The sequence below is a fragment of the Canis lupus genome, chromosome 25 (genome assembly GCF_048164855.1).
Source record: "Canis lupus baileyi chromosome 25, mCanLup2.hap1, whole genome shotgun sequence".
NCBI classification, from domain to species: domain Eukaryota; kingdom Metazoa; phylum Chordata; class Mammalia; order Carnivora; family Canidae; genus Canis; species Canis lupus.
In genome coordinates, this window is record NC_132862.1 from 43,211,504 (window position 1) to 43,223,839 (window position 12,336).

At 35.9% G+C, this 12,336-nt stretch overlaps 1 protein-coding gene across 26 annotated transcripts in view; it reads left to right on the forward strand.

The window, feature by feature from the left end:
* WNK1 (WNK lysine deficient protein kinase 1) overlaps window positions 1–12,336 on the forward strand; it is a 150,532-nt gene that overhangs the window by 76,630 nt on the left and 61,566 nt on the right. For all 26 annotated transcript variants that reach the window (XM_072799504.1, XM_072799477.1, XM_072799480.1 and 23 more), the window contains exons 3-4: window positions 1,034–1,254; window positions 3,469–3,626. In XM_072799504.1, coding sequence (XP_072655605.1) covers window positions 1,034–1,254; window positions 3,469–3,626 — 379 coding nt within the window. The remainder of the gene's footprint in view (window positions 1–1,033; window positions 1,255–3,468; window positions 3,627–12,336) is intronic.

Below are 12,336 nucleotides of genomic sequence, written 5' to 3' on the forward strand. Positions count from 1 at the left end.
GAAGCCAATCCACAAACTTTATCTTTCCTGCAGTGGGTAGCATCAGAAATCTCTGTTCTGTTTTTTTAGCATTAGCTGGGCAACTTGGATTCTGTTCCACATATACATATTTCAAAGGTCAACCAGAGATTTGGGCAGAATGAATATGCAGGATTTGAGGGTCCCCTTCTTTACCCCTTCTGGAATTTCCTTTTGTTTCTAGATCTCTGCTTGTTCACTGGAACTCTCTGGTGATGGAAATATTTTATAATCTGTACTATCCAAAATGGTAGCTACTTAATACATGTGGCTTTTGAACACTTGAAATGTGGCTAGTGCAGCTAAAAAATGGAATTTTAAATTTTAATTTATATTTAAATATATTCATATTTGTCTAGTGAATACTATATTGAATAGACTATCATTAAAGAAAGTTCTTTTGGACAGCACTGTCGTAGCTTCTGTGGTCATCTTGACCTCTGTCTTCCTATTTCTCAGCTAATAATAAGGCTAGAGGCTTTTATTTAGAATTAAGCTGATTGGTGCAGTCAAGCTGGAGCCTTCCCTCAACTGTGTAATGATTTAGAAACTGGGAACCTCAAGCAGTACTCTTTTTTTTCCCTCCCTTCCAATTTATGCATAATTTTGGTTGCTCTCCAGAGACCTGAAGTAGTTGTTCTTATATTTTTTTACTATAGTTTATAATTATATTTGTGTCCAGTAAGAATTACTCCACTTAATCAGAAGTCAAACTCCACACTTTATTTTTTATTTTTGTTTATTTTTCTACCTCTTAACTTCTAAATTATTTTAGCACTGACCCAATTTTAAGGAATTCATTTTTTTGTGCTTTGTTATTAAAATTCATTTGCCAACCACCTATTATCCTTTCCCCTTTAACCTTGCTAAAAGTATCACTAACCTTTAAGGTTACTGAATCTTAATACTGTGAATTTGATATTCCCATCTCAGATATGCTAGAATTTAATGGAATTCTTCAAAGCAGTAAACACATATCATTGATAACCTGTTTGGTGTACTTTGCCTTTTCTAGGTACCTGAAAAGGTTTAAGGTGATGAAGATCAAAGTTCTAAGAAGCTGGTGCCGTCAGATCCTTAAAGGACTTCAGTTTCTTCATACTCGAACTCCACCTATTATTCACCGAGATCTTAAGTGTGACAATATCTTTATCACTGGCCCTACAGGCTCAGTCAAGATTGGAGACCTAGGTCTGGCAACCCTGAAGCGGGCTTCTTTTGCCAAGAGTGTGATAGGTATGTTTCAGGTGTACCTTGCATCCTAACTGGTTTTCTGATACTCTTTACTTAGAAACCTGACCCTGTCAGAGCCTTTATTATGTGAAATAAGCCTTCAGAAATTCATAGCTTGAACTCAGGAAGTGATCAGTTTTACTTATGAGATGTGGAGTTCTCTATATGCTTTTAGAATCATATGAAGAGAAGTAAGGTGAACTTTGTTGACAAAACCTTATGTAACTATCAATCTTATTGGATCATCCTGTTGATATTTAGTATTATATACTTATTTGTATAATAGATATACAGTTACTTTCTTATAAAAGAAATTGAATTTATATGTAGTTTAGTTTATAAAAACGTGTTAAATATGTATTCAAAAAGTATTCAAAAGTAATTACCTGTTAAGACTTTATTTTAAAAAGTGAAAATATGAGTTTATTATGAAAGCTTGGTTTTAACTTTTCTTACTCCTACCCTTCAGAAGATATATCTCAAACAGGGCTTTTCAACCCTAGTATTATTTGGCATTTGGAGTTGAATAGTTCTTTGTTGTAAGGGCTTTCTTGTGCATTGTAAGATTATTTAGATGCCAAGAGCACATCCCCTTTCTAGTTCTCCCCCAGTTGTTAAAACCAAAAAGATCTCTGAACATTGCTAGATGTTCCCGGATAACAAAATCAACCCCTTATTGAGAATTGCTGATCTAAAAAACAAGGCTAGCCTTTCAGACTTTCAGCTATGTGTTAGAAAGTTGCAGCTGGAAAAATAATTTAATGCTTATTATTTTGATAAACTTTCACTCTCTGAAGAGGCTATGACAATTTTAAAACGTGAAATCTTCACAAATACTCTGATCTCCCCACAAAGGTGGTTACAACAAGGAAACCATTAGTTTTTAAGTGCACTAGAATTTTAAATATCTTTTTTTTTTTTAATTTTTATTTATTTATGATAGTCACAGAGAGAGAGAGAGAGGCAGAGACATAGGCAGAGGGAGAAGCAGGCTCCATGCACCGGGAGCCCGATGTGGGATTCGATCCCGGGTCTCCAGGATCGCACCCTGGGCCAAAGGCAGACGCCAAACCGCTGCGCCACCCAGGGATCCCTAGAATTTTATGTATTAATAGAAAACCATAGAACACCAGTAATTTGTACATTCTTATAGTGTCCTCCTTAGAATATTATGTAACTTGGATTCAGAATGCTAGTTTTCAATTTTCTTACAATAGATTAACAAGAAAAATTGGAGAAGAATTATTTAAAGTTCAGTTTCCTTTTTGCCTTCCTTACAGGAAAAGGAAACATTTCTTTGATCTCCTTTGGCTCCTTAAAAATCTCTAACCTAAGAAAGGTGGCTCTCCCCCCGCCCCCACTTTTTTGTTTAGATCATATTACATACTAGGATCTATTTATTTTTCCATTCTTGGAAATGTCCCACAATATGAGGTATCCAAACTTAATTTCTTTGGAAACCTTGGAAAACCTGGTCTATAGGATCACACACTCATAATTCAGTCTGTATTTGAGTTCTCTGTGTGCATTTTTTGTCTGCAAGATCTGTAAAATGTCCTTCACTATATTTCTTGTATCTGCAGTAGGCTTATTTGTGTACTGCAGGTAGTATGGTAAGTATGTGAAGAAAGGGGCTCTGGGGAGTGGCCTTTATAGACAATTACACTTTATTACTATTTTAAAAACATATTGAATGTTGGATTTTCCACTGCAAGGCTTTCCTAAAAGTAAAACTGATCAGGTTAATGGCCAAAGACTAGCTATAAATATTAATCTTACAGCTACCATACAGTAGGGGGCAGACAAGTATTTTGATCTTTTTTAACCCATCCTGTCTTATTGGTAGATGCCTTTATATTTCTGGCTAATCCCTTACTTTTTCTTCCATTTGTTTTCATTATGAGTTATATCAGTTTCTCTCCTAACCAAGTCTCTATTTTGACATTGTATAACAGTAATCCATTTGAAATAGCAAATAAATAGACACTAGACCCTGTTCAGTTTCTTTCATGAAGGCCATGCAGCAGAAGATCTATAAGATATTTGGTGGAAGAGACTAAGATTTTTTTTCTCTTCCCTGCCACTCTTCTCTTCTCTCTTCTTTTCCCCCACTTTCACTTTCTTCTATTTTACTAGTCATCCCCTTGGCTTCTCCCCAAAGTGAGTAATATTTGTTACTCTGTTCACGTTGAGTCTGAATTGTTCTTTTAATTTAAGGTACCCCAGAGTTCATGGCCCCTGAGATGTATGAGGAAAAATATGATGAATCTGTTGACGTTTACGCTTTTGGAATGTGCATGCTTGAGATGGCCACATCTGAATACCCTTACTCAGAGTGCCAAAATGCTGCGCAGATCTACCGTCGAGTGACCAGTGTAAGTCTTCCCTTAACTGTGAGCTTAAGTCACACCAAAGAAGGAATGCCAAGCTGGATATCATCAAACCATGCAAAAGGAAACAATAGTAGAAAGCATACTCAGGTGTTGGGGGAAGAGGGAGTTGAAAGATTTTATTGCTCCTGATTTAGTGAGCACAAAAATAAAGATCAAAGAAATACCAGTATGTTCTGGGTCCTCCTTGCATTCATTTAAATCTTTGAGATATATTATGTTTAAAAATGCTCTCATTACTACCTTTCAAACCTCTATTTATTCATCGAAGTTCTCATTCCCTCCAACCATAAAACATATTATCTGAGTTAAAAATAATGCTCTTAACTCAAGTTGCTTTGTTCACAGACCTTTCCCTAAGTGGTTTAAAATTGATTTATGAATTTATTAAATCATTTATAAGTACCACAGGGTTTAAGGCATAACAATAGTTTCTGGATCATCTATATACCCTAACCTATTAAGATATTTGCCCTGTTGTTTCAGAGATGTCTGTTTATAGTCAGTGTTCAAAATAGGATGCATCAGAGTCCACAGAAGATACTTTATTTTTATGTCTCTTAATCTACAACTGTTGCCCCCTACTTTCTTTTTCTCAGGCTAGGTGAGGGCAGGAGAAGTGTCATAAATGTAGTTTGTTTAGCCTTCGGGTAATTCTGACAAGTATTCAGTACTCTCCATTCTTCCCCCAATGCCTAATAATTTACATTATCATTTTTTTCTTTGGGGTAGGATGGAGTAGATGGATTATTCACTGGATAATTCCTCCTTGTATTTTATTTAGAATTCCTGAAACCTCAAGAAGTATGTTTGATTCCTTGTTTTTTATTCACATTTTCTGTTTATCAGATTCTTGGTTCAGAATAATTCTTAGAAATAGACTTCATTCCCATTGTCAGAACTCTGATTTCACGTCTTCCTGGCTTCATTCCTTACACTATCATCCTGAAGTAGTTAACATTATGAATTTGTTTCTCTGCTTCACTTGAACTAGTTGAAATTTCTTGCTATTTCTTTTTGTTATAGGGAACTTATATAAAATCAGTTTGCTTATGAAAGCATGTACAGGTTCTTATTATAATGTTTGCTGTTCCTCATTTTATCTACACACCTTTTTTTAGTCAAGCTCGTCCTCTTTATCATCTTGCACACATGCCACATCCTTTCCTTTTTTCCCTCTCCATTTGTACACACTATTTACCTTTTGTGCATGCGCTTCTACTATCCAGTCAGTTTTTATACTGGATTTAACAGACTTCCCCACAAAATTTTATTTCATGGGCTTCACTACATAATGATTTTTGCCTTCTCTGAGCTGAGCTTCCTAACTGGTCTGAATCATAGCTTTTTTTTTTTTTTTTTTTTAAGATTTATTTATTTATTTATTCATGATAGACTAAGAGAGAGAGAGAGGCAGAGACACAGGCAGAGGGAGAAGCAGGCTCCATGCAGGGAGCCTGATGCGGGACTCGATCCAGGACTCCAGGATTGCACCCTGGGCCAAAGGCAGACGCCAAACTGCTGAGCCACCCAGGGATCCCCTGAATCATAGCATTTTATTTGTAATTGATTTTTACTTAAGAGTTCAAAAATTGAATTAATCCTAAAGAATTTTAAAATAAGTCTCAAGTGCAAATACATGCAACATTTTCTTAATCCCTGCTACATGCCAAGTCCAGAGCCTGACATTAGGTAAATTAAAGATGGGTAACATGCATATTCCCTGTCTTCAGAAAACTAACTCTAACATAGAAAATAAATGTGTAAGCAAACAGTTGTAATTACAGTATGATGGCTTATTGGCAGGGTTTTTTTTTTTCCTTTGGAAAAATGCCTATTCATATCCTTTGCTTGTTTTTTAATTGGGTTTTCTTTTTATTATTGGGTTGAGCAAGTTCTTTGTATATTCTAGATAGAAATCCTTTATGAGATAGATGGTTCTGAATTATTTTCTCCCATTCTGTCAGTTGTCCTTTTTTTTTTTTTTTTAAAGATTTATTTATTTGAGAGAGAGGAAGAGAGAATCAGAGAATTTCAAGTAGACTCCACACACTAAGTGCGGAGCCCAACACAGGGCTTAATCTCTCAACCCCAAGATCATGACCTGAGCCAAAATCAAGAGTTGGATGCTTAATTGACTCAGATACCCCAAACACCCGAGTTGTCTTTTCTTAAGAGTGTCGATATATTATTATTGCCCTTTAACACAAAAGTTTTTCATTTTGATGAGTCCAAGTTTACATAGTTTATCTTGTTTTTCTCATGCTTTTGGTAATATCAATAAATCTATTTCCAAACCTCAGATCAGGTGTGTTTTCTTTCAGGAGTTTTGTTTTAGTTCTTGTAATTAGATCTTTGATTTATTTTGAGATAATTTTTATATGTGGTGTGAGGTAAGGGTTTTAACTTGATTCTTTTGCTTGTGACAACTATCCAGCTGTCCCAGCACCATTTATTGAAAAGACCATTACTTCTCGATTGAAAGATTTCCCCCTTGCTGATCATCAGTTGAGCATAGGCACATGAGTTTATTCCTGGACTCTCAGTTCTGTTCCGTGGATCTATATGTCTTGATTACCATTGTTTTGTAGTAAGTTTTGAATTGGGAAGTGTGAGTCCTTCTAATTATTCTTCAAGTTTTGACTCTTCTTGGTCCTTTGCAACTCTATATAAATTTTAGATTCCGCTTGTCAATTTTTACAGTTCAGCTGGAATCTTGATACATATGGCATTGAATCCATAGATCAGTTTGGAGACTTGCCATCTTAACCATACTGAATCTTCTAGTTCATGAACATGGAATGTTTTTCCATTTATTTAGATCTGTAATTTACTTCAGTCGTGTTTTATAGTTTTCAGAGTATAAGTCTTGTACTTCTTTAATTAAGTTTATTCTAAGTAATATATTTTTGGGAGAGATTCTATTATACATGGAATTGAGTTTATTTCAATTTTTGATTGTTGATTACAAATACCACTGGTTTTTACATATTGATTTTGACTCACAAACTTACTGAATTTATTAGTTTTAATAGTTCTTTAGTAGATTCCTTAGGATTTTCTATATACAAGCTAATTTATTTTTTTTTAAATTTTTTTTATTTATTTATCTATGATAGTCACACAGAGAGAGAGGCAGAGACATAGGCAGAGGGAGAAGCAGGCTCCATGCACCGGGAGCCCTACGTGGGATTCGATCCCCGGTCTCCAGGATCGCGCCCTGGGCCAAAGGCAGGCGTCAAACCGCTGCACCACCCAGGGATCCCTATATACAAGCTAATTTAATCTGCAAACATAGTTATTAAAAGAACTTAAGACTTGGGACACCTAGGTGCCTCAGTGGTTGGGTGTCTGCTTTGGGCTCAGGGCGTGGTCCAGCGATGAATCCCACGTCGGGCTCTCAGAGAGGAGCCTGCTTCTCCCTCCATCTGTGTCTTTGCCTTTCTCTCCGTGTCTTTCATGAATAAATAAAATCTTTTAAAACAATCAAGCAAACATAAGACTTGGCAGTGTGGGTGTATGCTTGTAAGAAAGAATTCTTGTAAAGAAAGAATTGAAAAACAAAATGACTTTTGGTTTAATGAATAGAATTTAGGGATAAAGTTGAAAAAAAAAAAAACAAAAGACTCTGTGTGGTTGGCTTCTGGGAATTTTCTGGTGAGAAAAAAGAGACCTGTCTCCTGATATGTCAGGTCCACTCCCATTGTAATTTATACAGTTTGTGTATGTGAGAAGATTAACATGTAATTCTCAACATTTTCAGGAAAATAACCAGTAAGAGTTTATTTTTAAAAGTTAACTACAGGAATAAGTAAAACTTTATTTACTTTTAATTTTGCATTACTTTTATTTTTTTTACTTAAGGGTAATTTGCCATTTTTTAAAAAGTTGTCTTGGATTTTATTTTGTTTCATTAACTCTCCTGATTATGCTAGAAATGATAGAATGGTTGACAAATTAAAATATTGAATTAAAACAAATCTGAACTACCCAGTTGTTTTGATAGGTTCAGATCCTTGTTTGAATCCAAATATGTGAATTTAATCATTTATTCTATCATATCCTATTACAGTAAAGTTAACTCACCATGTGCACTCATATTGATTACATTTTTTTAACCTAACTTTCAAGGAAAAGTTAAGATTTGGTGTATAGAGAGACACAGGAAACCATCATTGGTCCAAGTATTTGAGCGTAGTTTTCAGGGGCTGTTGTAACAAAGAACCACAAACTGGGTGATTTAAACCAGCAGAAATTTATTGTCTCACAATTCTGAGGCCAGAAGTCCCAAATCAAGATTTTAGCAAGGTCATGTTCTCTCTAACACATGGAGGGGAGAACTTTCCATTGCCTCTTACCTTCTGATGGTTTGCTAGCAATCCTTAGCATTCCATAGCTTGCACCTGCAGCACTTCATTCTCTGTCTCACATGATGGTCTTCTCTCATCTGTGTCTTCTCTTATAAAGACACCAGTCAGATTGTGGTAAAGGACTAAGAACAGTTATTACATTTTAAGTGATTGGGGAAAAAGAAGAAAAATATGTCATGTCATGTGAACCTTTCAGTGTCCATAAATAAAGTAATAAATCACAGCCACGCTGATTTGTTTCTGTATTATCTTTGTATTCACGTATTACAGTGGCAGAGTGAATAACTGGAAGACTATGTTGTCCCAAAAGCTTAAAATATGTACTATTTGGGCTTTTAACAGAAATAGCTTTAGACTGCTATTCTAAACACAGGTCACCAGAACTTCTTTAAAAAAAATTCTCCACTGAAGAGTTCTGTGTAAGTAATTACTCATCTGTAAAAGTAGTGATAAAATGTTCCTCTGTTGGAATTCTGTTTGCCTCTGCACTTACAGTAGACCTGAGAATCTCAGTGCATGCAAGTTAAATTTTTAGCTCTGAAAATTTGTGGGCACTTTTCTGTCAAAAGTAGAACTATTACTTTAATTCTATGATGAAAACATAAGAGGTTTTAATATATAACAGTTTTTTTCAGTGGCCATACTTAATACTGGTACTGGCCTAAGAAATAACATCTGAAACCCAGTATTACTGCTTGAGGTGATCATTCTGGATTTTAAAGGGTTTATGAACCAGTATCCTTTATTTACTTGAAAGCAGTGCTGAATGTTTTTTTAATATCAAACAGACTAGATAGATGCAATATACACATCAAATAGCTATAGCCATATATTTGAGCATTCTCTGCTCTCTCTCAGTCATACCAGTTTCCTTTGTTAGTATTATTAGTTAATATTTCTATTTTGAGATGGGGAAATTTTGTTACGTACCAGCAGACAATGGCGCTGCTGTTGGAGACACTCAACTGTGTTGTCTCTATTAGTCTGATTAATCTTGCTAATTCACATTCTTATTTCTCTAAATCCAAGTTGGTGTTTAAATGTCTCAAGGGATCATGAAATTTTAGGTTTCTTTCCTTTTTTTTTTTTTTAATTTTTTTATTTATTTATGATAGTTACAGAGAGAGAGAGAGGCAGAGACACAGGCAGAGGGAGAAGCGCAGGCTCCATGCACCAGGAGCCCGATGTGGGATTCGATCCCAGGTCTCCAGGATCGCGCCCTGGGCCAAAGGCAGGCGCCAAACCGCTGCGCCACCCAGGGATCCCTCTTTCCTTTTTTTAAAGATTTTTTTATTTATTCATGAGAGACCCACAAAGAGAGAGAGAGAGAGAGAGAGAGAGAGAGGCAGAGACACAGGCAGAGGGAGAAGCAGGCTCTATGCAGGGAGCCCAATGTGGGACTCAATCCAGGGTCTCCAGGATCACACCCTGAGCCAAAGGCGGCACTAAACCGTCAAGCCAGTCGGGCTGCCCGGAATTTTAGGTTTCTATATATAAAATGAAGTATAAAAATAACTGCTACTTAGAGAACTCAAGTTATAAATTATATGGTAGTACCAGTTTTTTTTTTTTTTTTAAGATTTTAGTTATTTATTCATGAAAGACATAGAGGCAGAGACACACACAGGCAGAGGGAGAGGCAGGCTCTCCGTGGGGAGCCCAATTTGGGACTCGATCCCAGGATACTAGGACCACGACTTGAGCCCAAAGGCAGATAGATGCTCAACCACTGAACCACCCAGGTACCCTAGTACTAGTTTTCTTAAATGCAAATTATATAGGTGACCAATACTAAATTTTATCCTTGTTCTTTATTTAACCCAGCAAATATGATTAAATGATGAAAAATATTGACTCGTAGGCTGAGTAGGGGAAAAACATAGCTAAACACTGTTGATTCAAAAGTTGCTCAAACACTGTTAATTCAGAAGTTCACTAGAAGCTTAGAGCTAAAACCAGTGTTTCAGAGTTCTTTGGCTTCAGACTATTAAGAACCACCATAAGATCAGATAAAAATTTATATAAGCAATTATTTTATAAAAATAAAAAAACAAATTACTTCAATATTTAATAAAAGACAATTTGAGACACTACACTAATAGATATATCTTTATTTGCAAATGCAGATTCAAGCTCAAAATCCTCTTAAATGAGAGAAGTTTTTCATGTTAATTTAATAGAACCAAGAAAGGCCAGTCACTTTTCCATATTCTTAGTATAGTATCTACCTGTTTTCACTTTTTCACTGTTTTTTGTTCCTTTTTTTAAAACGTGTTGTTGTTGTTGTTGTTGTTGTTGTTGTTGTTGTTAGAGCACACAAGCAGGGGGAGTAGCAGGCAGAGGGAGAGGGAGAAGCAGGCTTCCCACTGAGCAGGGAACCCAATGTGGGCTCAACCCAGGACCTTGGGATCATGATGTGAGATGAAGGCAGACATTTAATTAGCCACCAAGGTGCCCCAGTTTTTCACCAGTCTTTAAGGTAAAATTCACATACCATAAAATTCATCATTTAAATAATTTAAGGTATACAATTCAGTTTTTTAAAAATATATTCATACTGAACCTTTCCATCACCCCCAAAAAGAAATCCCATACCTATTGGCATTCACTCTCCATTTCCCTTTCCACAGAGCCCCTGGCAACTACTAATCTACTTTATGTGTCTGGATTTGATTTGCCTGTTGTGGTGGACATTTCATACAAATGGAATCATGTGATATATGACCTTTTGCATTATACTTTGTTTTCCATTATACCTTTTGTGTTATGCTTTGACTTAGCATAATGTTCTTAGGGTTTATCCATGTTGTAGCATGTATAAGCATTTCATTCTTTTTTATAACTGAATAATATTCCGTTGTGTTGATATACCACATTTATTACGTTCAACAAATTGTATTTCTTCCTCCTCTTGTTAAACTGTTTGAACCTATAGCCAGCTTCCCTTGTGGAGAGGGACTGAGAACACAAAGAATGAAATACATAGTGTCTTAAAAGATATTGTCCTGTAGCCTGATTTATCAAGTCTTTGTTTATACATATTGTGTTGATAGCATAGCACATTCTAGGCACTTAGTAATATTTTGAAGAATAAATGACTTTTAATTAAAGGAATCCCAAATATAGTCAGTTAGACATTATGTAAATTTGGGAGGTTGAATTTACCTTGCAAAAGAGGAATGAAACTTAAGGCAACCTCTGAAATATTAACAAAATTATCCTAAAATGAAAATGAATTGTAGTAAGTAGGAACTGATACCCATATAAAAGCAATACATTTTATAGGGGGAGTAAAACCACTTGGTACAAATAGAGCTGGAAACAATGACTTTACCAGTTAGAGTCAAAACTCCAGGATAAGAAGTGCATTCAAGAAAGTCATCTATATACATTTCCATTGTTCCTAAAAATTTCGTATTTGTGATTTTTTTTTTAAGATTTAATTATTTATTTGAGAGAAAGAGCACAAGCAGGAGGGGCAGAAGAAAGAGAGAATTTCAAATAGACTCTGCACTGAGTGTGGAGCCCGATGCAGGGCTCATCCCAGGGCTATGAGATCACAACCTGAGCCCAAACCAAGAGTTGGATGCCTAACTGACTGTGCCAACTAGGTGCCCCTCATAGCTGTAATGTCTAAACAACTATTTTATAAGTAACTCTTTCTATTGTGAGGCTAGGTCTATATTGAAGCATTTCACCATAATTTTTACCCTCTGATGACTCTGACATTATTCTCTGAGATTTCATAGGGAAAACCAAATCATGATTTCACTTGTTAATACCTCAGATGTTTTAGGACAATTCCTTTAAAATTTTTTTTAATTTATTATAGGAGAGAGAGAGAACAAGAGAGCATGAGCAGGGAGGAGAGGGAGAAGCAGACTCCCCACTGAGTAGGAATCCTGATGTGGCTTGGTCCCCGGGACCTGGGATCGTGACCTAAGCCAAAGGCAGACACTTAACCACCTGAGCCACTCAGGTGCCCTTTCAGGACAATTCCTAATTCATGAGTCCTTTCTCATTGAGAACCCACCATTTTCAAGCAGAACAGTCCTGTGAAATCTTTTGTAACCTGAAAAGGAATAAAGTGAAAGAATAATTAGTATTAGCTTACATTTATATTAAAAAATTTTAAGTACTCTCAAACCCCCAAAATAACTACTTTCAGGCTTTTCTAATACCTTAGGACATATCCTGCTAACAGACTCCTAAAATAAGTCAATATAAAGCACAGGTGTTCATAAGCACAATTCAGAGCTATGGTATCTGGATGCTAAATGTAACTTCCAGGGGATGGAGTTTGACATTGCCCAGCCAGTGTCCTT